Raw genomic sequence first — 20316 nt, forward strand, 5'->3', positions numbered from 1 at the left:
CACACACACATACACACATATACACATATACACACACATATACACACACACACAGTACCTCACTCGCTCACAGCATACACACAAAAAGTGTGCGGCACGCGCACGGCCGCACGCACTATAGAACGGCCCTTAGCCATCGAGTCCAACCAATGTAAATTGAGATACTTGTCCCATATTTGTATTTTTTTTTATTGATCCAGAAGTGAAGATCCAGTGAAGATCCAGAAGATCCAGTGAAAATTCAGTCGCATTAAATGTTTTTTTTTAACCCTATGTGGGGTAAAATAAGGGAAACAGAACCCGCACACTGGCATTAGATCAGATGCTGTACGGGCGGCTATCCCTTTCTTCTGCAAAATCGCCTACAAGGTCCGTGCTTTCATTGCTACACGGTGGGAATGTTATCCATGTTCTGTGTTATGGATTTCACCCCGTCACTGAAACTGGGGGTTTTCATTAACCGGTTAGGCGACACTTCCCCTTTCGTGCTCGGTATTTCAGCCGCCCCCCGCCGTCTCCACCTCACTTACCGGCTCCCTGTTCCGTTTCCGCTGGGAAAATCGTGCACCTTCACCGGAAACTGCTCCATCTGACTAAGGCAGTTGTTCATCTTGTGCACAAGCGCCAGTAAGTGCCCGTTCTCCATCGGCTCCAGTCTCCCGGGGTGCAGGTCTCCTGGAAGCTGGCGGGCAAATGTTTAGGATTAGTACACATGTAACATTATATAGCTCAGTATTTATCTTCCGCACGGCACAGAGGCAACTCATTTCACTCCCAGGACATCATTTGCAGCCACTGGGATCCGAAACAGGTCCTCACTTTATGGGCAGGGTCATTAACATTAATCCGCACCGTGCTCTCTCTACCAAGAATATCACGCTGTGCAGGTCAGCTACTTAACCTCCCTAATTATTTAGGATAACCAAATTAGATTCCCCGACCTTTTTATTTTTTATTTTGCTGAACTGCGAATTTAGCATTTAACCATGTCAAGAGCCAGTAACACAGCACTGCACACGGTAATCTGTGCGCATAGATTCATTTCCAGATCCGTATTAGCCTAATTTAGGGCCTCTGGTTCCTAATACAGCCTCCAAATCCTCAACGCCGGGAGAGTCTCCTGGTACAGATGTAACTTTAACGCCGCTTTCATTTGGCTGCAGACTCAGTTCGTTATATCACAATGATACAGAACACCTCGCCGTACTATTTACTGGCCATAGGATTTCTGTGTATAAATAGTGGAAGGGCTGCATCACATCTGTACATGTTCATACAGAGTTGTATCGCGGTGGGGGTGTGGGGCAGATGTAGCCGGCAGTCACCATTCTGCTCTCCCAAGACGCGCACCACAATGCCTTGCGTTTTATTGGGTGCAACCTATGAGAGCAGAGTGATTACGCAACAGCTGGGGGTGCAAGTGGGTGTTCCTGCGGAGGAAGCCTCACGTGTACGAAGATGCTTGAGGCCAATTGGGAGGAGTCACAAAAATGTTGCAGGTCTCCAAGACCACAATACAAGCATAAACCCCTCGGGTCATATGAAGTATCGCGTAGCAGGAAACTTACAGGGGAGTCAAAGAAGACGTGAAGGAATCTTTTCAGCCGAATGTCGCGGCTGACTATGTCCTTCTCGCTTTTGGACGTCAGGTACAGAAGCAGCTGCTTCACAAACCCGCTGTGCTGGATTTCAAACGATGAGACGTCAGACTCCGAGACTATGCTACAGATTTCTACAAGGCACTCAACGCCACCATCCACCTGCGGGGGGAGGGGGCGAAAGAGGAGAGGAGGAACAAAATAAACAAATGAGGCATAAGGAAGACAAGGTGACTGACCAATCATTAGAAAGGTGAATTTGGTCTATAAAGTGGTCAGAAAATACTGCAGGTCCTGGGTGCCATTTGAAATGTAAGGATTAAACGCTGTTTTTGGAGAAGATTAAGTCATTTAACCAATGTGTGTTGGTGGCTGGGGAGCGGAGGTGTGAGTCAGAGTGGTAAGAGGGGATGGAGAATTGGGGGAGAGGAGATCAGAATGATTAATGTTTAAATGGAGAATGATCAGCTCTGGTTTTCCAACTGTAACCCCGGTGAATTCCGCTTTATGATTCATGAATCTGTATGGGAAACAGGACTGTGGAGATCACAGCTGGACCGAATCCCACAGTGGGACGAGTTACAACACAGACTCCCCCAGGTGTGTGTAACACAGCGGGATCGCAAGATGTGGGCATGTGGAATTGCGTACCTGGAGGTTGAGCTGTTCAGTGGCCGTGCAGAGCCTCTGTAACACGTTAAGTGCTGGGTTACTCCCGTCCATGTTCTGAGAGCTAAAATATCGCTCCACAAATTTGTGAGCTTGTTCCTTTATCCAACCTCTTATTTTCTCTCTGTGGAAAGATGACAAGAGAAAGCATTCGGTTAGGACTTTTCATCCACTGGTGCGCTGGCAGAAAAAATAGCTACATTTAAATGTGTAAAAACTGATTGCGGTGTGACTTAAACATACATTTGCTTCTGGAAGGGGATTGCGGCATTAAAAAAAAAATAATAATATAAGAGATACGTCTACATATCTAATGATTACTTATCATCTACATGTCCACCTATTCAAAAGAAAACCGGCACAGAAATGGTTTTAAATAACTACATTTACCATCGACCAACCTTGTAGTGCCATAAGCAGACCAAAACGTCGGTCCATTTTTTTCATGCGAAATACAGTTATTTAAAACCATTTTGGTGCCTATTTTCTTTCCTATGGTTTAGGTTGACGCCCTCGTCGAGTGATTTATACAGGCATAATAATATACCGTTTGTTTTTTGGGGATCCTTTCAGCTTTTCAATTAAAAACACCACTTCCATTCGTCTCCCCCTACATTAAGCCTTTTGCAGAAAAGTTTTAAAACAGAAAGTATTAAAAAAAAAACACACCTACTTGCCCGATTAACTAAAAACATGGTAATCACCTACACTTACATTTATTACACATGCCGCAGCCAAGAGCTGACTGCCCCTTGACGCCCCCCTGCAATGAAGGCATGCAGACCACGGGGCTCCGGTGGGATTACCTGTTGTTTGAGATGGTCTCCTTGGACGCCGTCCTGGCCAGGCCGCTGACTCCCGCAGTGCGTGCCGGTTCTATGTTGTTGCTGTTGGACTGTGTGCTAAGCCTGCCCCAGGTCTTCGGATTCAAGCTGGCCAGGAATGAGGATTTGGGGGACTGCGTGGTTGTTGGGCTTTTAGCTGAACGGGAGGAGACAAAAAATAAAACCCCCCGTGGATTTTAAATACAGGAACAATAAATATAAACAAAAATTATAATCGGAGATCCTTTTAAGCCTCTCGCGTCTAAATTAATCACGCAATACTGAGGAAGAGAGAGCAAGAAGTATAAAGATGACATGTATTTCCATTTCTAGAATGTCCAATATGTTGGATAAAGGATTATTCCAATGAAAGGGCACATTCAATTAGTGACCAATTTATTTGGTAGGAAACCCCCCCCCCCCCCCACCCCCCAAAACACACTGTGTACACTGTGCACTCAAAGCATTCACAAACTAACGTTTTGGCCCACTGGGGAGATTCATTGGGGCTCAAAAAAAAAAACAACCCAGGACAATGACTACATGCTACTGCCCTCTTTTCCCGTCCATAGTCAAACGGGTCAGGCAGTGTTGGGGTGAATGGATACGGCTGAGGTTTAGTAAAGGAAGCAGCACGTAGAAAGCAACGACATATGCCTAGGCTCATAGTGTTGCCAGGGCTGAGAGGAAAGGCCCGAGGACCCAGTGTGAGAGCCAATTACACGGGTGTTCTTGGCCTTTTCAAAGTGTGTGGGTGGGTTTAGGGTCCTGATCCTAACACCGCCTTCCTGCTAATCTTGCTCTAGCCTCTCACCTTGATTGTCTACTTTGTCTTCATCTCGAGGGGGAGAATACTTTGGCCTCCTAGGCCCACGTTTCGGCAGTCGCTTCCTCTTCAGGACATCGCTCAGCCGGCTATAAGCAGAGAACAAGCACATTAATATAAATGAGTCTATACACGACATGTACATTTCCTAACTTGACATAATAGACACATTGAATTTGAACATTGAAATTCAAACACTGCAAAGTAAAACCCTGTACACACACACACACACACACACACACACACACACACACACACACACACACACACACACACACACACACACACACACACCTCCTGAGTCTCTCACCCTTGTGGACTAAGGTCCAGGGAGTCATCCCTGTGCTGTAGGCTGGGGGAGCCCAGCTCAGCTGCTGCATTGCCAGCTGCGGTGCCGGTTCCAGAACTTATGGAGGTTGTGCTTCCCAGAGAATTGGAGCCGTTGGTGCAAATCTTTGGTGGGTTCGTCAACAGGGTCTCCGATTCCGCCAGATTCTTCACCTGGTGCATCACACCTGGGAGGACAGGAGGAGGAACACACGTTACAGCAAACGCACGCTATGTACGCATATAGCACATGTATATTTATTACATATACAAAACACACGTTAAAGGAAACCATCTACATACACAGAACACGTATATTACACACACACACTGATCATTAATACTACTGTTGGAGTGAAACACGCGTGAGGTTTCTGCTAATGTAAGCCTTCCCTCTGGATAAACGAATATATATACATTCTTACTGCATGCAAAAGCATTTTAACAATAGTATACAAACTTGAAGCTTTTAAATAACTTGGCTCACTGGGTCAGTACACGTACACACACACACACGCACACACACACACACACACACAAACAAACAGAGCTAATCTACACTTATCACGGCAATCCATTTTGATTTCCCTCATCGAATACAAGGTGGAGAGGATTATACATATGGGATACATTAAGTCACAGTACAGAACATGCATCTTTAACATGACACGCGGTGTAAGCGAATACACACAAAGTTACCTTCTCGTCTGAAGTACACGCTGAATATGTCAGGTAACTTCTGCATTAAAATCTCTGCCATTTGAAGAGCACCAACCACTATTTTCAGATCCTGACTGGACAGCATGGATGCAATGTGACTAGGAGAGAAATCAACACCACCGTTTTACTGCCAAACAATTGTGCTCATCGTCTGACAAACACGAATGGATTTCTCAGGGCTGTCATTGCCCCATTTAACATTTAACCTGGTGTCACGTCTCTCCTGCACATCAACAGGTCCTAATATTTGCGGGTTGCATTTAAAATGGTGAAGCCACATAAATAACCACTGCTGGTAGATTATATATATAAAAAATCAAATCATATAATATATATATATATATATATATATATAATCTATATATATATATATATATATAATATATATACATATATAATCTATATCATCCGTTGTGTATTTTATATTTAAAAACAAACTATAAATATATAATCGATGTACTCAGAACTTCTGATATACAATATAAAATAAAAACACAACATTTCCCCTGGAAGACATGCCAGCCACGAAGACCATCTCCAGGGTGACGGCAGCATGAGAAACGAGTGAGGGAATCCCCGTTAAGAACAAAGCTCATTTACAAACTATTATTTAAAAAAAGGACATTTAAATGTTTAACATGAATAAATAAAAATGGGATTGTTAAGCTACAGTAACCAGGACAGCGCCTTTAGCTTTAGAGAGCCACATGTGCCTATAGAATACTACAACTCAGATGTAAAATGATTTACAAAAACAAGTCATATAATCGCATTGCTCACCTGACTGCAAGTCAATGGGAAAGTGTCAACAAGTGCAATTTGAATGAAACTATCCCTATAGTACTGCACTACTGAATATGTTGGTGCCTTGTATCTAAATGTTATTACTGCCATGAGGAGAAACAGACCAATGCAACTACTCACGCACATGAAAGGGTTGATACCTCCTTGGAACAAAGGGACAATGACAGGGTCGTGTTTAATGGGATAAATACCCGTTACACTTAACTAAAAAAAGTATTTTAAAATACGGCTGTTAAACTCGTCTCATAGTAACCAAATGACCGGCAGCATTTTACAGTCTTTACATAATCTCTTGCTTGCATGATAAGACTAAACTATATACACATTGAGTACATTGAGTCAGACTTTATGCTCTAACTTTCTGCTCAACAATTCTGCAGATCACTCACCAAACGGATAAAAGGTTGAACATTAATTACCAGATAAAATTAGAGCCGAAAAAGTGTGAAATAAAACAGACTTGCATCTTTTTAGGTAAGCCAGTTATACCGATTAGTTATTTAGTAAAACGTGTCTGGTATGTGAAGGCACCAACCTGGACACGGAGTGGTTCTTTAACACATCTTTCAGGAGCTCGGCGTCCGCAAAATAAATTATCCTAAGGATTGCTCTAAGGCACTTGTGTCTGACGGCGGGCCCTGCAGAGGAGCTGTACACTTCATAAAGCACGCCGAACAAGGTCTTAATAAAAGACTTGGCCAGCTCTGGGTCTTCTTTCATCAGCTGGGCCCGTGCGTCGTCTCTTTTTAACTCAGAATGGCCGCCTGCAAAAAAACAAAAAGGGGGAGATGAAAAGACAGCAGGCTCTGTTTACGTCGGGATGGTGTCCCCTGTGCAGCTTGTACTGCAAAACAGGGGCGGGGGCGAGATGCTGTAGTTTGAACTTTCCAGTGTAGCGGCCACACAGATAATCGCCTCGCTTGCGGTTCGAAGCTGCATTCCAAGCATTTCCCCCTTTCTTTAAAATCTGTATTAAGCAGCGGGTCTCTGGAGATTAATCTCCGCTACTGGGACCCCCAGCTTCCGGGGGTACTTAGCTCCCATAGGTGCTGCCGGTTACTTCATGGTTCTTAAATCTCCTGCAACACAACAGGAACCTGCAACAGATGCCGTTGCGGCTTCCTACTGGCTCCTGTGCCCTGGGAGATTTAAACCTCCCTATTGTTTACCTAGTCAGGGATAGTACATACAGGGGGCACACTCTGAGGCAAGTATCTCGTGAAGCAGGGGGTCCCCAAAGCTGAAATTAACGTGGCTCCGGAGACCCCCTGCTTTCCACCCCAGAAGGGGAAAAGAAACAATAGGGGGAACCACACCTTTCTTAATGATATAAACCCCCCCGCTGCCAGAGAGGGGCCCGCGCTTTGCAGGGCAGCACATGATGAAACGTAATAGAATACATTCAGTTACATTTCTTTTTTTTCTTTTCATAATGGAAATTTAGACTCAAGAGTAGCAATGAAAAAGCTCAATATAGAAGAGAATAGAGCATACATATATGGGAGGGGAAATAGTGAGCAGAAATGGTCACGTCACAGATATCAGGACAGAAGCGTTACAGTACTTAAGACAAATTCCAACAGCTGGCATCTTTATTACACCCCAGATATTTCAATATTTTCTTAAAACAATTAATTCAAGAGGAGTGATAAAAAAAAAATCCTTGTAAATACAAGTTGTCTAAAACAAATGCTTTTCTTTTTTCTTCTTTACATGATGGCACAGGGGATATAAAAAAGGCCAAATATAGCAAAACTAGCATATGATTCAAGTCACAAACATGGAGCAGTCAGAGCAAATCACAAGCTTGACGCCGTCCCCGGATACTTACTAGTGTTAGCATTGGCTAAAGGGTTAGGTTTTCTCTGAATGGCACGTGCTGTTCCCGTATCCTCGTTGATTTGCTGCATAGAATTAAAATCAATAGTATAAACACGCCCCAGTGTAGACAAACTTATCTCATCCTCACCAACCTGATGGGCTGCCTGAGAACACAGATATAAAACAGAGAGATAATCCTTGAATAGAAACACAAGATTTTGTCACGCAGAATGTTAGGCTGTGTTTTGTCCTCTCTGGGCCGTCAGAAAACGGGATGTATACTTATTTTTGTCCTTCGTGCCAAAAAGGATTTTAATTGTGTTATGCCTGGGATTATCTAGTTCAGGGGTGGTCAATCAGCCCTCAAGGGCCACCAACAGATTAGTTTTAAGGATTTCCCTGCTTCAGCATAGGTGGCTCAGTCTTCAATTCAGTCTTTGAGCCGCCTGTGCTGAAGCAGGGATATCCTTAAAACCCGACGTATTGGTGGCTTGAGGACCGTTGTTGGCCATTCTTGATCTGGTTAATTGCACGAAGCTTTGAAAAAAAGAGCAGACTATATATTATATATATATATATTAGCAATATTAAGATAAGGAAAGAAAAAAGTTTCAACAGACTGCACGTGGAAATGTTCTGTTGTGCCAAGAATTTGTGCTCAACAATAGAAACGGGTGTCAAACTATCAGATACATCAAGAACCTGAACAAGTCATGAAGAAGTAGAAATCCCCATTTCACCCAATTTCCGTGGAACGACCACACCTTTTGCAAAAAAAATGTGGAAGATAAAAAAAAAAAAAAAAAAAAAAAAAAAACAAACAAAAAAAAACCCAAGAAATAATACTGTCCTTTTAGACACTTGAAATTTGCCAAATACCAATGCCGAATGCCCTTTTTTACAAGCAACTACAGGGTGTTATTAAAGATTACAGAACATTTTTATATTCACAGAATATTTTCAATGGGGAGAAAAAAATACCATGCAGCATTTCTAAGCCAGTCACACCCACTAAAAGATATCGTAACTGCTCCACCAAGTCATCTCTCAGGCGCAGTGCATGCTACCGAAGACCGCGCAGCACGATCACATTGCCTTATGCCATTGATCGCGCCCATAGACCGCGCGGGCGACAGCAGTAGGGACGTGCGTTGCGCAAAGAATCAGTAGAAACGGATTTCTCGGCGCGATGGGCAGGTCACGTTAGTGGTTCGCCCAGTGAAGGCAAACCAGCTCCGTGACGTCACAGACATGCCCCCCTAGACGTCCCCCCGACGGCGCGTCTAGCATGTCCAAAAAATGCACCCGCTTCACGCAGGTGGTGTCACGGACGCGCACGCCTCTGCGCGGGCGAAGGCTGTATGGACGCAGCCTTAGCTGCACAACACATTCAGCATTATGCAACACAACATCCTACCATGTATATGGCAGTAACCGCGCCATGCATCTTTTAGTACACAAGCCCATATGCACTAAAGGGTGCCCAGCGTTGGCACATCGTCACTGCCATTCATTTGAACGGGAGTTAGGCCGCTCTAGGGTGAAGGGAGAAACTGATCATTATAGGGTAAAAGGGCCGAAATACCATAGTACAGATCTCTGGCATGGACGGGGTTAAAACGCGAAAGTTCAGCTAATCAGCACCCACAGAGGACAACACATCGCCTAAAATGTAATGTATAAATAATGCTAAATGTCTATGCAGATGCTAAGATCAGGCTACTTTTTTACAATGATTGATAAGATCACATACATATAAGCATAATAATATTTAGATATACACAGAGAAATATGTACACACACAGAGTTAAAGACAAACTACACCATTTACAGTAAGCCAACGGGTGAATATAAAGGTGAAGAGCACTCTGGGTAAATATATATTATACACACTATATAATCTACACACACACAGTACTAATCCATATATATATATATATATATATATATAAAAATATATCTATACACACACACTACATACCGGTAGCATACCATAACATCTATATGTTACACACAGACGTGTATATATTAGTAATAGTAGCGTCTCCATTGAGACAGATGTATGAAGCCTTTCACGGCCATGACTAAATGCAGACGTGTAAACTGTAAGCGAAAACTACTACCTCGATGATGCGGCTGTCGATTCGGCTGTATGGGTGCCAGAGCCCGCGGTCATCTCGCCACTGCCATATCGCACCGTCCGTGTTTTGGGCATTTCCCTTCTTTAACATTGTATCAACGGCAAATATTCCTTCCTTGGGCAAGCACGGCATGAGCTCACTGAAACGGGACAAGCATCGGCATGAGCTCACTGAAACAGGACAAGCATCGGCATGAGCTCACTGAAACGGGACAAGCATCGGCATGAGCTCACTGAAACGGGACAAGCACGGCATGAGCTCACTGAAACGGGACAAGCATCGGCATGAGCTCACTGAAACGGGGCAAGCATCGGCAAAGTTACACTATCTATAACTAAGCTTATCTAGGGGACTAAAACTGAGCCACAAGGGTTAGGTAAAGTACATGTATTTATGTTTATCTACAACAAGCATCAGGAAAGCACACCTTATGTACTGTAGGTTAGTGAGCGTGTGTGTGTGTAGAGACACAGTCATATAGATACACATCCCTGTTCTGTTGTGTCTATATTTTGCATATTCCAAGTCTTCCTATTAAATGAACCTCTTCTGCACCATCGAATAATGGGAATGGTAGATCTCACACACCTTGGCTGCCCTCTCTGACAGAGAATGTGTTAAAACTTGCACCTCCATTGAAACTTGACTCATGTTGAATAAATTCACTTTGCGCTCCCATGACGGACACCCCAGGACGAGTGGAAAATTCCATTTGTGCACACACGGCAGCATGGGCAGCCTGCCGTCTCCTAAACCTACCATATAAGGGAGGTCAGCTCGTACAGCTCCTGGGGGCTACGTGGGACCAGGTCAATTTGCTCCAGGCAGCTCCCATTCGAGGCTCCGCACAGGAGGAAATGCAGGGTCTCTGCAATGTCTAAAAACAAGAACGCTTGGTAAAGAGGGGTCTCCTCCTGAGACCAAAGTGACCTCAACAAAGTAACGTTTAATGGGTTAAGTGGAGCAGACACTTACTTTTTTTGTTTTTTTTTAAAGAAACGGGAATGTAGAAGTCATTTGAAAACTTTTCAACCTTAATATTTCCATAGCACAAAAATGTTTCACAATCTTTAGCTAATGTCTTAGGTGATCAGACTGATTTGTCAGTGCCCAAAGCACCAGGTAAATTGTTCTTTGCTTGCAAAGCAATTATGGAACATAAATTAAATTACATTTACTCCAGATACAAGTTAAAAAAAAAAACCTACTTTAAGTGGGGTGTTGATTTTGAACCCCCCCCCCCCCTCACCCTTTTCAAATTGTACTGAAGAGATTGACCCGCTAGAGCACAAATCCTTCCCCAAAGCATAGGGACCCTCAGAGCTGATCTGCGGTCCCCGACCTCCGTGTCTCCCAGGTTCCCAAGCAACAAGTGTTTTATATTTTAGTAGTTTCATTGACAAAAATACACACCAGTTTGGCCTCATAAGAACATATGAATTACAGGCAGTGTCTAATGGTGGCCGAATGAGGGCGGGTGCCGTAAGGTCCAGCGAAAAGTGTGGTGTAATGAGCAGTCAGTAACAATTCAGCTCAGGATGTAAGTGACCATATCTGGCCTATCATTCAGGGCCCACGGGGGTAGAGCCGGGACAATTGTCCTGGGCCCGGCAAGCCAATTCTTAACGTTTGGTCCGGCCAAAAGCCAGGCCCAACTTCGGGGTGAAGCGGCCGGGGCCTCCATGTGCTGAGGGGCCCTAGCTTTTTAGCTGCGGCCCATCTCTCGCCAAACACGTGCATGTGGTCATCCGATGCCGGGAGTTCAGCTCAGCCGGAAATCAGGCCCAACTTCACATTGCATCCGCAGGCCCAGCTCCCCTCTGTTGTGGGACCCTTCATGATCGGTGCCCCCTCCCCACCCCCAGCTTAAATTCTTAGTGAGGCAGGGAGGGAGAGAGTGGGGGGCGGGGGGAGAGAGTGCGGGGCGGAAAAGAGAGTGGGGCGGGGGGGAGGAGAGAGAGTGGGGGAAGAGAGAGAGTGGGGGAGGGGGAAAGTAAATGGGGGGGGAAGAGTGAGTGGGGGGGAAGAGTGAGTGGGGGGGAAGAGTGAGTGGGGGGGAAGAGTGAGAGGGGGGGAAGAGTGAGAGGGGGGGAAGAGTGAGAGGGGGGGAAGAGTGAGTGGGGGGGAAGAGTGAGAGGGGGGGAAGAGTGAGTGGGGGGGAAGAGTGAGTGTGGGGGGGGGAGAGTGAGTGGGGGGGGAGAGTGAGTGGGGGGGGAGAGTGAGTGGGGGAGAGGCATGCTTTGCTATTCTGCAAGCCCTTGTCATATAACCAAACCACATCTAATCGGCGTTAGAAGAGGTTTCACTCTCATTCTGACTACCCGATAGGTCTGAAAAAAAAGCCTCTCAAACGCCCGTTTTTTTGCCCACAACTGCTATCCTAGTAGCTGTTATGCAAACCGCTTCTAAAAACTTGCTTTGTGTTTTTTTAACATCATCTAAATGGTGGCGAGATTGGTATTGCAAGTTACACCCAGAGCCTGAAATATGGGTTTGGCTAAGAGCAAACCCATAAATTAGACTGGGGATGAATTTAGCACCACCTCTGGTCTTTCCACTTCTAAAGCACGTACAAACCGGGCGGTTTGTCAATTTGTGTTTTTTTTTAGAGGCGGTTCACAAGTTATTTGCAATAGAAAACACTGTTTTTTCCCCCCTCACATTTCATTCCACTTCTTGTGAACATGAGGTTTGGGAAAGACAACTGTGGAGCTACTAGAATAAGCCCCACAGAGACGGGGGGGGAGAGATATACATAGAGGGGGGGGGGGGGGGAGATATACATAGAGTGGGGGGGAGATATACATAGAGTGGGGGGGGGGAGAAAGGGGGACGACAACAAGCGGAGAGTGCGAATAATAAGGATAAAGAGAGAGGGGAGTGAGAAAGACAATCTTAAGAGTATACAGCTCCTCATGCAGAGCGCACAGACTACTTCAGATTAGGGAAGACACAGAAGACAGAAGCTCAGGCGAGGCCAGAGCGGCTAGCGTTAAGGAGGGAGGAGTCCCGACGTACTCTGCTTCATGAGCTGCACGGCCAGCGTGGGGCAGTTGGAACACATCAGGGAGAACATGCGCACCACCATGATGAACATTCCCGAGCTCAGGATGGGAGGCGTCACCACCAGAAGCTGCTGGATGTTTGTTAGCAGGTCACGGGAAGCCACCTGCTGCAAGAGGTTCTGTGTGTAAATGAAGGGTGCAGACGTTACATGGAAGCAATACGCACAGAGCGGTATAGAGGAGACCCCATCAACTGGCGCCGCGGGAGACCTTCAATGTGGCCCTTGGATTCTCTGCTGCTGTGAACTTCCTACCAGTTGCCCAAGTAGCCAAGTGCAATTTTTCACACAAGTCCCTTGGAACTTAAAGTAATTAAAATATACATAGGACAGATGTTATAAATGATTGCAAAATTTGGAAAATTATGCACAACTTCGCGCTGTGTGCGGGAGGGGTTATTAACTGCAATAGTGCCCGTCGGGATAGTGCCGATTGGGGCACCCCCAATCGGCACTATCGCAGTTGGATGAACTTTGCCCCTACAATTGTATATAACTTTTTCTAAATATATTTTTGCTCCTGGAAGGCCATCAGCACTACCGCGTTTGTGACATGATTGCTTGGGGCAGGGTTCAAGCGGACGTATCTAGCTCCGAGAGCCGTGAACGGAAGTGAAGGGGGCTCCACTTGAGTTCACTGAAACAGAACGCGCGCTCCCCCTACAAAACGTGCCAACAGTAGCATGAAACACCATATATGTCATAAAAGGCCACCGGTGTGACAGCCGCCATGATGTACAGGGAAGGCCATAGAAACAGCAAAAGAGTTCACCATTTAATCACGCAGGCCTACGGTTGGGCAAAATAAAATATATAAATAAAGTCACAAGTAGATTTCCTCAAAGTAACACTGAAAATTAACAGGAAAAGATAAAAATGGCCACCATAAGCCTTTGGCTGGCAGACACTGCAGAACAGCTAAGGGGTGAGCTTTTAGTGGACAAGTCCTGTTAAAATGTGGCTAGCTCAAACGTCCAAATGCTTTTAAATGGGCAAGTTATTACCTCTTCATGCTGAAAGTTATCCACCAGGCGTGCGAAACAGAGACAAGTGCTTTCCACAGACTTCTTATCCTGTGGAAGAAGAAACGGAGCTAACCACAAAGTAATATGGCATTGTATCCTGAGGCCTGACTCACAACATGGCTCACAAGCACAAAATCGGACACTAATGCATTGCAAGATGAAGTATGAAGACCCCACTTCCACCAATACATTTTTTTAATAACCTGCCTAAAAATGAGGTATGCACACTATCGCATAGTCCTCTTCCGCCCTTGTCGAGCCACTGCTGGATGAAGGCCTCCCCAAGGATCTTGCAGGCACTATGGTGATAAGTCTTCACGTTGCTTTCTCATTTTATCCTCCTATCTTACTTTTGTTTGACAACCCCCCCCCCCCCAATTTATTTTCTAAAACAAAATGTGGCGTGTGCCCCAGAACGGAATCACAACTTCCTAGTTCCCGAGATAGTTACCGGTGAAGTTACCAGGTCTAAATCTCCCTCCAGGCAAACAAAATGGCTGCCAAATCTCTGGCTAATAGGAAGCCGCAACCTCGGGTGCAGCTTCCTATTGGAACAGTCAGTTAAATCCCCTTTAAAAACTAGTAATGCTGGTAACTTCACCAGTATCTCAGGAAACATGGGGTCCTGGGATGCTGGTAACTTCACCAGTATCTCAGGAAACATGGGGTCCTGGGAGCTGACAATAGTGCAGTTCAGGAGAACAGCCACACCTTTAAAAAAAAGAGGGTTAGTAAAGGGGAATTGAATATTTCTGAGGTGTTACTTATACTGATAAGTTATTTTAATAAAAATATTTATTTTTGACCAACTTCGTGACTGACTTTTTGAAGTTGGGTCTGTTAGGAAGTTAGTGCTTTTACACAATGACAAGGGACATTACGTCCATGTGAACCACACACTGTACAAAGCAGTCGGCGAGATGGTCCTGTTACAATAGGTGTTTTGAGGTTCTGGGAACGGAGTGACTGTCTCTGAGAAGGTAAACGTAGATGCTCACCTGGTGGGTTAACCGCTGTGTCAGCAAGGGCAGAGAATCTGCAACAAAGTGAAACTCGTCCGGGCTGATGCTCTGGCAGCAGTTGGCTGCTATGGCTAATGCATTTCTTTGAGCATTAATGCTGAAGAATTCCAGGTATAAGAGACAGTCGGCAAGTCCTCCCTGCAAAAGGATAGCCAAATCAGAAACTCGCACACGGGGAGACAATCTGCACTGTAGTTGAATCCTATGGAAACTAAGACTCTGGTTATATAGGTTGAAGCAAGACAGAATAAACAGCCGGGGATGCCACGTGGATACGCTACAGCAGGCCTTTTTGCATACAACTTAAAATAAAAAACAGCTAGGGGGGGAAAAAAAAGATGGGGCAACCCGTACAGCATCTTAGCCTTACAACCATGGCCACCGGGTGAGAGTTCCACATGGGCCAAACATAGGAAGGGGCTGGCTGGGTGATCACTAGTTGTGCTAGACTTCGGGGTGTGCCCAACCTCCAGCATCGGCCGGCAGGCTCCCACCACTCCCGGAGCCTTGGACACTTGTCCCCACTCGGCAAACCTGCCTCAACGTCTCAAGTGGTGTGGTCGGTGTTTTACTTACGGCCTGCAGAATGGCTTTGCTGTGCCTGCGTGACAACATTTCCAGAGCAGTGAGGGCCTGTTCCGCCACATCGATGCACTGAATGACCTGCAGCTAGGACAGACACACAAGAGTTTCAAGCAAGTGCCAGGATCCCTCAATCTTCCCATCATGGTGATGGATGGCTCCCAAGCCTTACCAAGGAGTTTCTGCCAGCATCTTACCTTCTCCAGAAACACTGGGATGGCATCTACCACCACAGCAGAGGAGCGTGGAAGTGCTTCCATCATGTAGGTTAAGGCTCGACACGCATGGTTCATCTAGGACACCAAGAACATGAGATCAAAACCGCTGTTCTTGTAACAAAAGGACCAAAGAGGACCTTCGACTAAAACAGTAGTTCAGTAATGTCACTTCCTTTGAAGTGGATAAACTGTCCAAATCCCGATGGCCACTCTCGTGACCTTGGGCAAGTCACTTTAACTTTGGTGCCTGAAGCACAGGGCGATCGCTGCCCTGAAGAGCTTCCAATCTATGTACAGAGCCGCATACGATGAGCGCTATAGAAGCAATAATTATTTAATCAGGGAGTGCTATACCAGGCAAACACTATTTTATGTATGACCCTTTTAACCCAAAAGGGCCTACAATAGAGTAAATCTTATCTTACCTTAGAAGGTAAGGAAGAGCTGAGGCAGAGCTACGGGCAGCAAACTGCACCCTAAAATGCAGTCTATTTACAAACATTTTTAGGGCAAACTTAAAATATATATATATATTTATTTTATTTTTAAATATTATTTACAAAAGGAGCAATCACCAAAATTCAATCAATGTATCACCGTCATTCATTAAATTAGTCGTGCATGGGACAGACACTAAAGCAGCATTTCTATGCAATAAACACACTTACAATGTCAAAATTGTGCTCCATCTGCAACAGTGTTATCTGAAACGAGAGTTTACAACACATTACATTCCCATGTATCCCGGCACATTTAACCGTATAGTGGTGCGATCTGACCGGCTCCTGTGGATCCCATGAAGTGGCTTTGCACCATCACAGAACCCAATAAAAACTGAAGGAGAGACCGGTTATACAGGGTGAAGCAAGTGAGAATATACAGCACAGATTGCCATGTGGGCACAAATGCAGGCTTTGGGCCTTAATAAAATGTAGTACAAAAATAGCTAGGAAAAATAATTGAGGTGGATATTGCTTCCTTACCAGGGCTGGTACGACACTCTTCACTGGGAACCCTCCCAAAGTCTCTTCGTTCCCCATCACCAGCAGCTGACACATCTCAATGACAGCCTGAAGCTGCTGACTCTCGTCCGTGGCCTGTAGCCCCTGCAGGAGCTGCTGGGCCTTGGAACCTGGAGTTAGGGATGAGCCACGGTTACAAACAGAGCAGCAAACCGTGTCCAGGCGTCCACCTGATGGTCAGCTAACCATCACAGTCCGAGAGGCCCTCAACGCAGCGTGGGTCAGTTTTACTTTATACCAACAAAAGCATCCTCTGCCATTTTAGATACAATTGTATTATAAATAATTTGGTATACACACGGAAAATGTTGCTTACCGATAATTGTATTTCTCGTAGTCCCTTGATGACAGTGCATGACCGTGGGGTAATTAGGCCACTCCTAGCTGGAGGTAAAAGTGCAGTATAAAAAGGTGCTCCTATGTCCAGCCCAGGGTTTTTTTTTTGGTTATATATATAGTTTTTAACTTTAAAAAAAAAAAAAAAAAAATGTACGAAATTGAACAGAAGAAATAAATGTAAAAAATAAATAAATAAAAATGATGATTGCAAAGGGGACGGGAGCCGAGCATGCACTGCCATGGAGGGACTACAAGAAATGACATCAGTAAGAATAATATCCCTCGTCTCTTGTGTCCCTCCATGATGGTACATGACAATGGGCAATTCCTAAAGCAGTCCCAAAGAAAACCAGCTGGGAGATCATTTAAGGACTGTTTGGAGGGTTCTTTCTTCCAAAGATAGTTTCTACGGATGTCAGCACATCCAATTTGTAATATTTGGTAAACATATAGAGTGATGACCATGTGCCTGCTTTGCACAGCAGCTCTGAAGTTGCCCGTTGCTTCTCTGTCCAGGACGCTGCCATTGCTCTAGTCAAATTGGATTCATGTTTAATTGGAGCAGCCTTATTCAGAATTCGGTAAACCCCTTGAATTATCATATTCCATTTGGCTATTGTAGCTTTAGAAGATGAACAATCCTTTGACAACTGAACAGATGAGACATCTTGACTTCCTTATTTCACTTGTTCTATCATCAAAAAGGTATGTGGACATTTGTCAGAGTCAATTTCCAGATTGAGGCAGAAAGATGGTACCACAAATTCTTGATTTATGTGGAAACTCGATACTTCTTTGGGGCGGAATGTGCGGATGATGCTGTGGTGTGGTAATGTGTAATAAAAGCAGGAGGCATCAAATGATCAAAAGGCTTTGCTTGAAAACTCTTCTAGCCAAGGTAAGCGCAGTAAAATTAATAATATATATTTTATAACTTTTAGTGATGGCCAAATGGTCGAACCTGGGTACCTTATCCCTAAGCTTATTCAACCATTTCCTTTTGAAAATACTTGCGTATGTTGTGTTGTCGCAACTGGCTCCTGAAGAAGAAAAAAAACACACAGAGCACAGGCACTTGGACTTATGAATTTTGATTTGGCCCCTTCTGAAATCCATGCTGCAGAAAGGACAGTTTATTGACAATGGATACAGCTTCCTCTGAAATCCCCCTTTCTGAGCACCAACAATATATTATTCAACATGCTTTTCTCATCCAAAAGTCACGCAGACTCCATCTTGGTCAATAAATAACATCTTCATGTTTGGATGAGTAATAGGACTTGGAGTGAGCAGATCCAGAGTTATTGGAAGATGCAATGGATGGTCTATGGGCATTTTTATCAGCTCTGTGTACCAAGCTCTCCTGAGCCACTAGGATTATTTTCTTACTTTTTTGATTACCGCTTCAATTAGTGAACAAAAGTGCAACGATTGGTGAAACTTTCCATGGTATTAATAGGTTATCTGCATTGATTTCATTTTGAAAAGGTGTATTTGAAACAACCATATAGGTTCTTCAGATCCAATACCAAACGAAAAGTTCCTTCCTCTATTGGGAGCCAGATATAGAGGTTGGAGTAGAAGAGGAGTATCCATGTTGCTTTTCAGGAATTTTTTTGATCACATTGACCAGCAGAAATTTGTGGACGCAGTCTTGTAGAGCAGACACTTTTTGGATCCTTTGGAATACCGGATGGCAGGAATCTCATTGGAGGCTATTGAAATTCTATAGCACAACCTTCTGATTTATTTAGTGTACAAATTGATCTGTACAATGGGTTATTGGCCCATCTCTCCTTGGAGAAGTACAGATGAGACTGTGCCAAACAGAGCACAGCCAGCGACGAGAGGAATATATCCCAGGCAGACTCCAGGCTTAAACAAATCAGCTATTTATTGCAAGCTTCCAAAAAACAAACAAACAAACCGAGACTACAATGAACGCACCTACGCGTTTCATGCCGAAGCACTTTGACAAGGTGTAAAGGAAACTGAGCTGTTTGCATTTTATACATACCTAATTGATCCTCAGTGCCGCCGAGGATGACGTCACTGACGCGCGACCCCAGCCGGAGTAATACCCCATTGGCTCAGAGGATCAGCTCCGGAGATTTTTTTTTTGGACTTATAAAGCCTTACTTGGTTTCTTATAAAGCCTCATCTGTGTTTTGAGGACCACAATACCCACCATTGTACTCCTTGGAGAAGTAGCCTGGCCCCAAGATGACCTGTCTCCAAGAATCAGGCCCTCCCTCTCAGTAATTGGGACCAGAACGTTCTTTCCCCTGCGGCTTCAGCCATAGGGGCCCTCCTAGCTGCTGCTTCCGATAACCTGGCGATCAGTTTAACTAATCACATGAAGCATCCTCAAAGAACTCCAACGATTCTGGGAATAGAGATAAATCTTTCTTTTTGGCCTGGAAGAACCGGATTCAACTAATCTGCATGGTACGTGGTTCCCTTCGTTCACTGGTCTATAAGTCAGGGGTTAATACATGTGTCTAAAATTAGCACTAGGAAGCCCCTATCTGTATAAATTGACTTATAAATGTAGGACCTTGTTTAATGTGAATTAAGTGTTGAGCTTATATCTTTTGCAGTGTTGAGAACAGCATTTTATTGTATTTATATACCTGGAATGTGCTGCCAAACAGTCTTATTATCAGTTTTTTTGCAATTGGGTATGTCTGTTTATACATTTAATATACTGTTTATGCTTGGAATATGGCTTAAGTAAGATGTACAGACACTTAGATTCAATAGCATTGATGTGAGCTGTTGGGCTAGAAGCACAGAAGGGGTTAAATTTTTAATGCCGTTTTCGCGGGCTTTTAGGTATTTAAGGGGCTTTCACCACTTCTCCCCACTCCAAGACGAAGCCCTCTGCGTAAGGGTGAAACGCGTTGAGGGGGAGATGCTGGTGTAGCCCTGGTGTGTGTCAATAAAGTTTTTTTGGAACCGAATATCCGGGAGCTTCTCTCAGACATGCGCAGTTGCGCCGCACTTCCAACTTTCCCCTACGTGGTTTACAAACCTTGCTATAAACTTGTTTTTTATGCAGAACCAATTTTTGCAAAGGATTTCTTCAGGAGGTTTTCAATTGTCTTATCCATTGGATCCGTAGAGGATGAGGCAGCTACTAGTGGGATAGAAGTACACAGGTGATTCCCTTGCATTCCTCATTTTGAAATGGATATATCTTCTGGAATCTCTTAAGAATATTGTCCTTTTGGGTATGTCTCCATTCACTGTTAATTGACTAGTTTAGGAAACTGGATCATTTCTTCATGCCCAAGAAGAAAAAAGATATGTGG

At 44.5% G+C, this 20316-nt stretch overlaps 1 protein-coding gene across 12 annotated transcripts in view; it reads right to left on the bottom strand.

Annotated features, from left to right (window-relative positions):
* TRIP12 (thyroid hormone receptor interactor 12) overlaps window positions 1–20316 on the bottom strand; it is a 104441-nt gene that overhangs the window by 20878 nt on the left and 63247 nt on the right. For 7 of the 12 annotated variants that reach the window (XM_075570203.1, XM_075570201.1, XM_075570202.1 and 4 more), the window contains 18 exons: window positions 16625–16773; window positions 16310–16345; window positions 15621–15716; window positions 15418–15510; window positions 14818–14979; window positions 13799–13867; window positions 12749–12914; window positions 10490–10607; window positions 9710–9869; window positions 7600–7753; window positions 6304–6532; window positions 4944–5062; window positions 4228–4432; window positions 3906–4006; window positions 3074–3248; window positions 2250–2391; window positions 1569–1760; window positions 531–682 (listed from right to left, as the gene is read on the bottom strand). In XM_075570203.1, coding sequence (XP_075426318.1) covers window positions 531–682; window positions 1569–1760; window positions 2250–2391; window positions 3074–3248; window positions 3906–4006; window positions 4228–4432; window positions 4944–5062; window positions 6304–6532; window positions 7600–7753; window positions 9710–9869; window positions 10490–10607; window positions 12749–12914; window positions 13799–13867; window positions 14818–14979; window positions 15418–15510; window positions 15621–15716; window positions 16310–16345; window positions 16625–16773 — 2518 coding nt within the window. Of the gene's footprint in view, window positions 1–530; window positions 683–1568; window positions 1761–2249; window positions 2392–3073; window positions 3249–3905; window positions 4007–4227; window positions 4433–4943; window positions 5063–6303; window positions 6533–7599; window positions 7754–9709; window positions 9870–9913; window positions 9993–10489; window positions 10608–12748; window positions 12915–13798; window positions 13868–14817; window positions 14980–15417; window positions 15511–15620; window positions 15717–16309; window positions 16346–16624; window positions 16774–20316 lie in introns of those variants that run through there. The other 5 variants (XM_075570198.1, XM_075570200.1, XM_075570197.1 and 2 more) reach the window with 5 other exon arrangements.

The sequence above is a fragment of the Ascaphus truei genome, chromosome 14, assembly GCF_040206685.1.
Source record: "Ascaphus truei isolate aAscTru1 chromosome 14, aAscTru1.hap1, whole genome shotgun sequence".
Classification (NCBI taxonomy): Eukaryota; Metazoa; Chordata; class Amphibia; order Anura; family Ascaphidae; genus Ascaphus; species Ascaphus truei.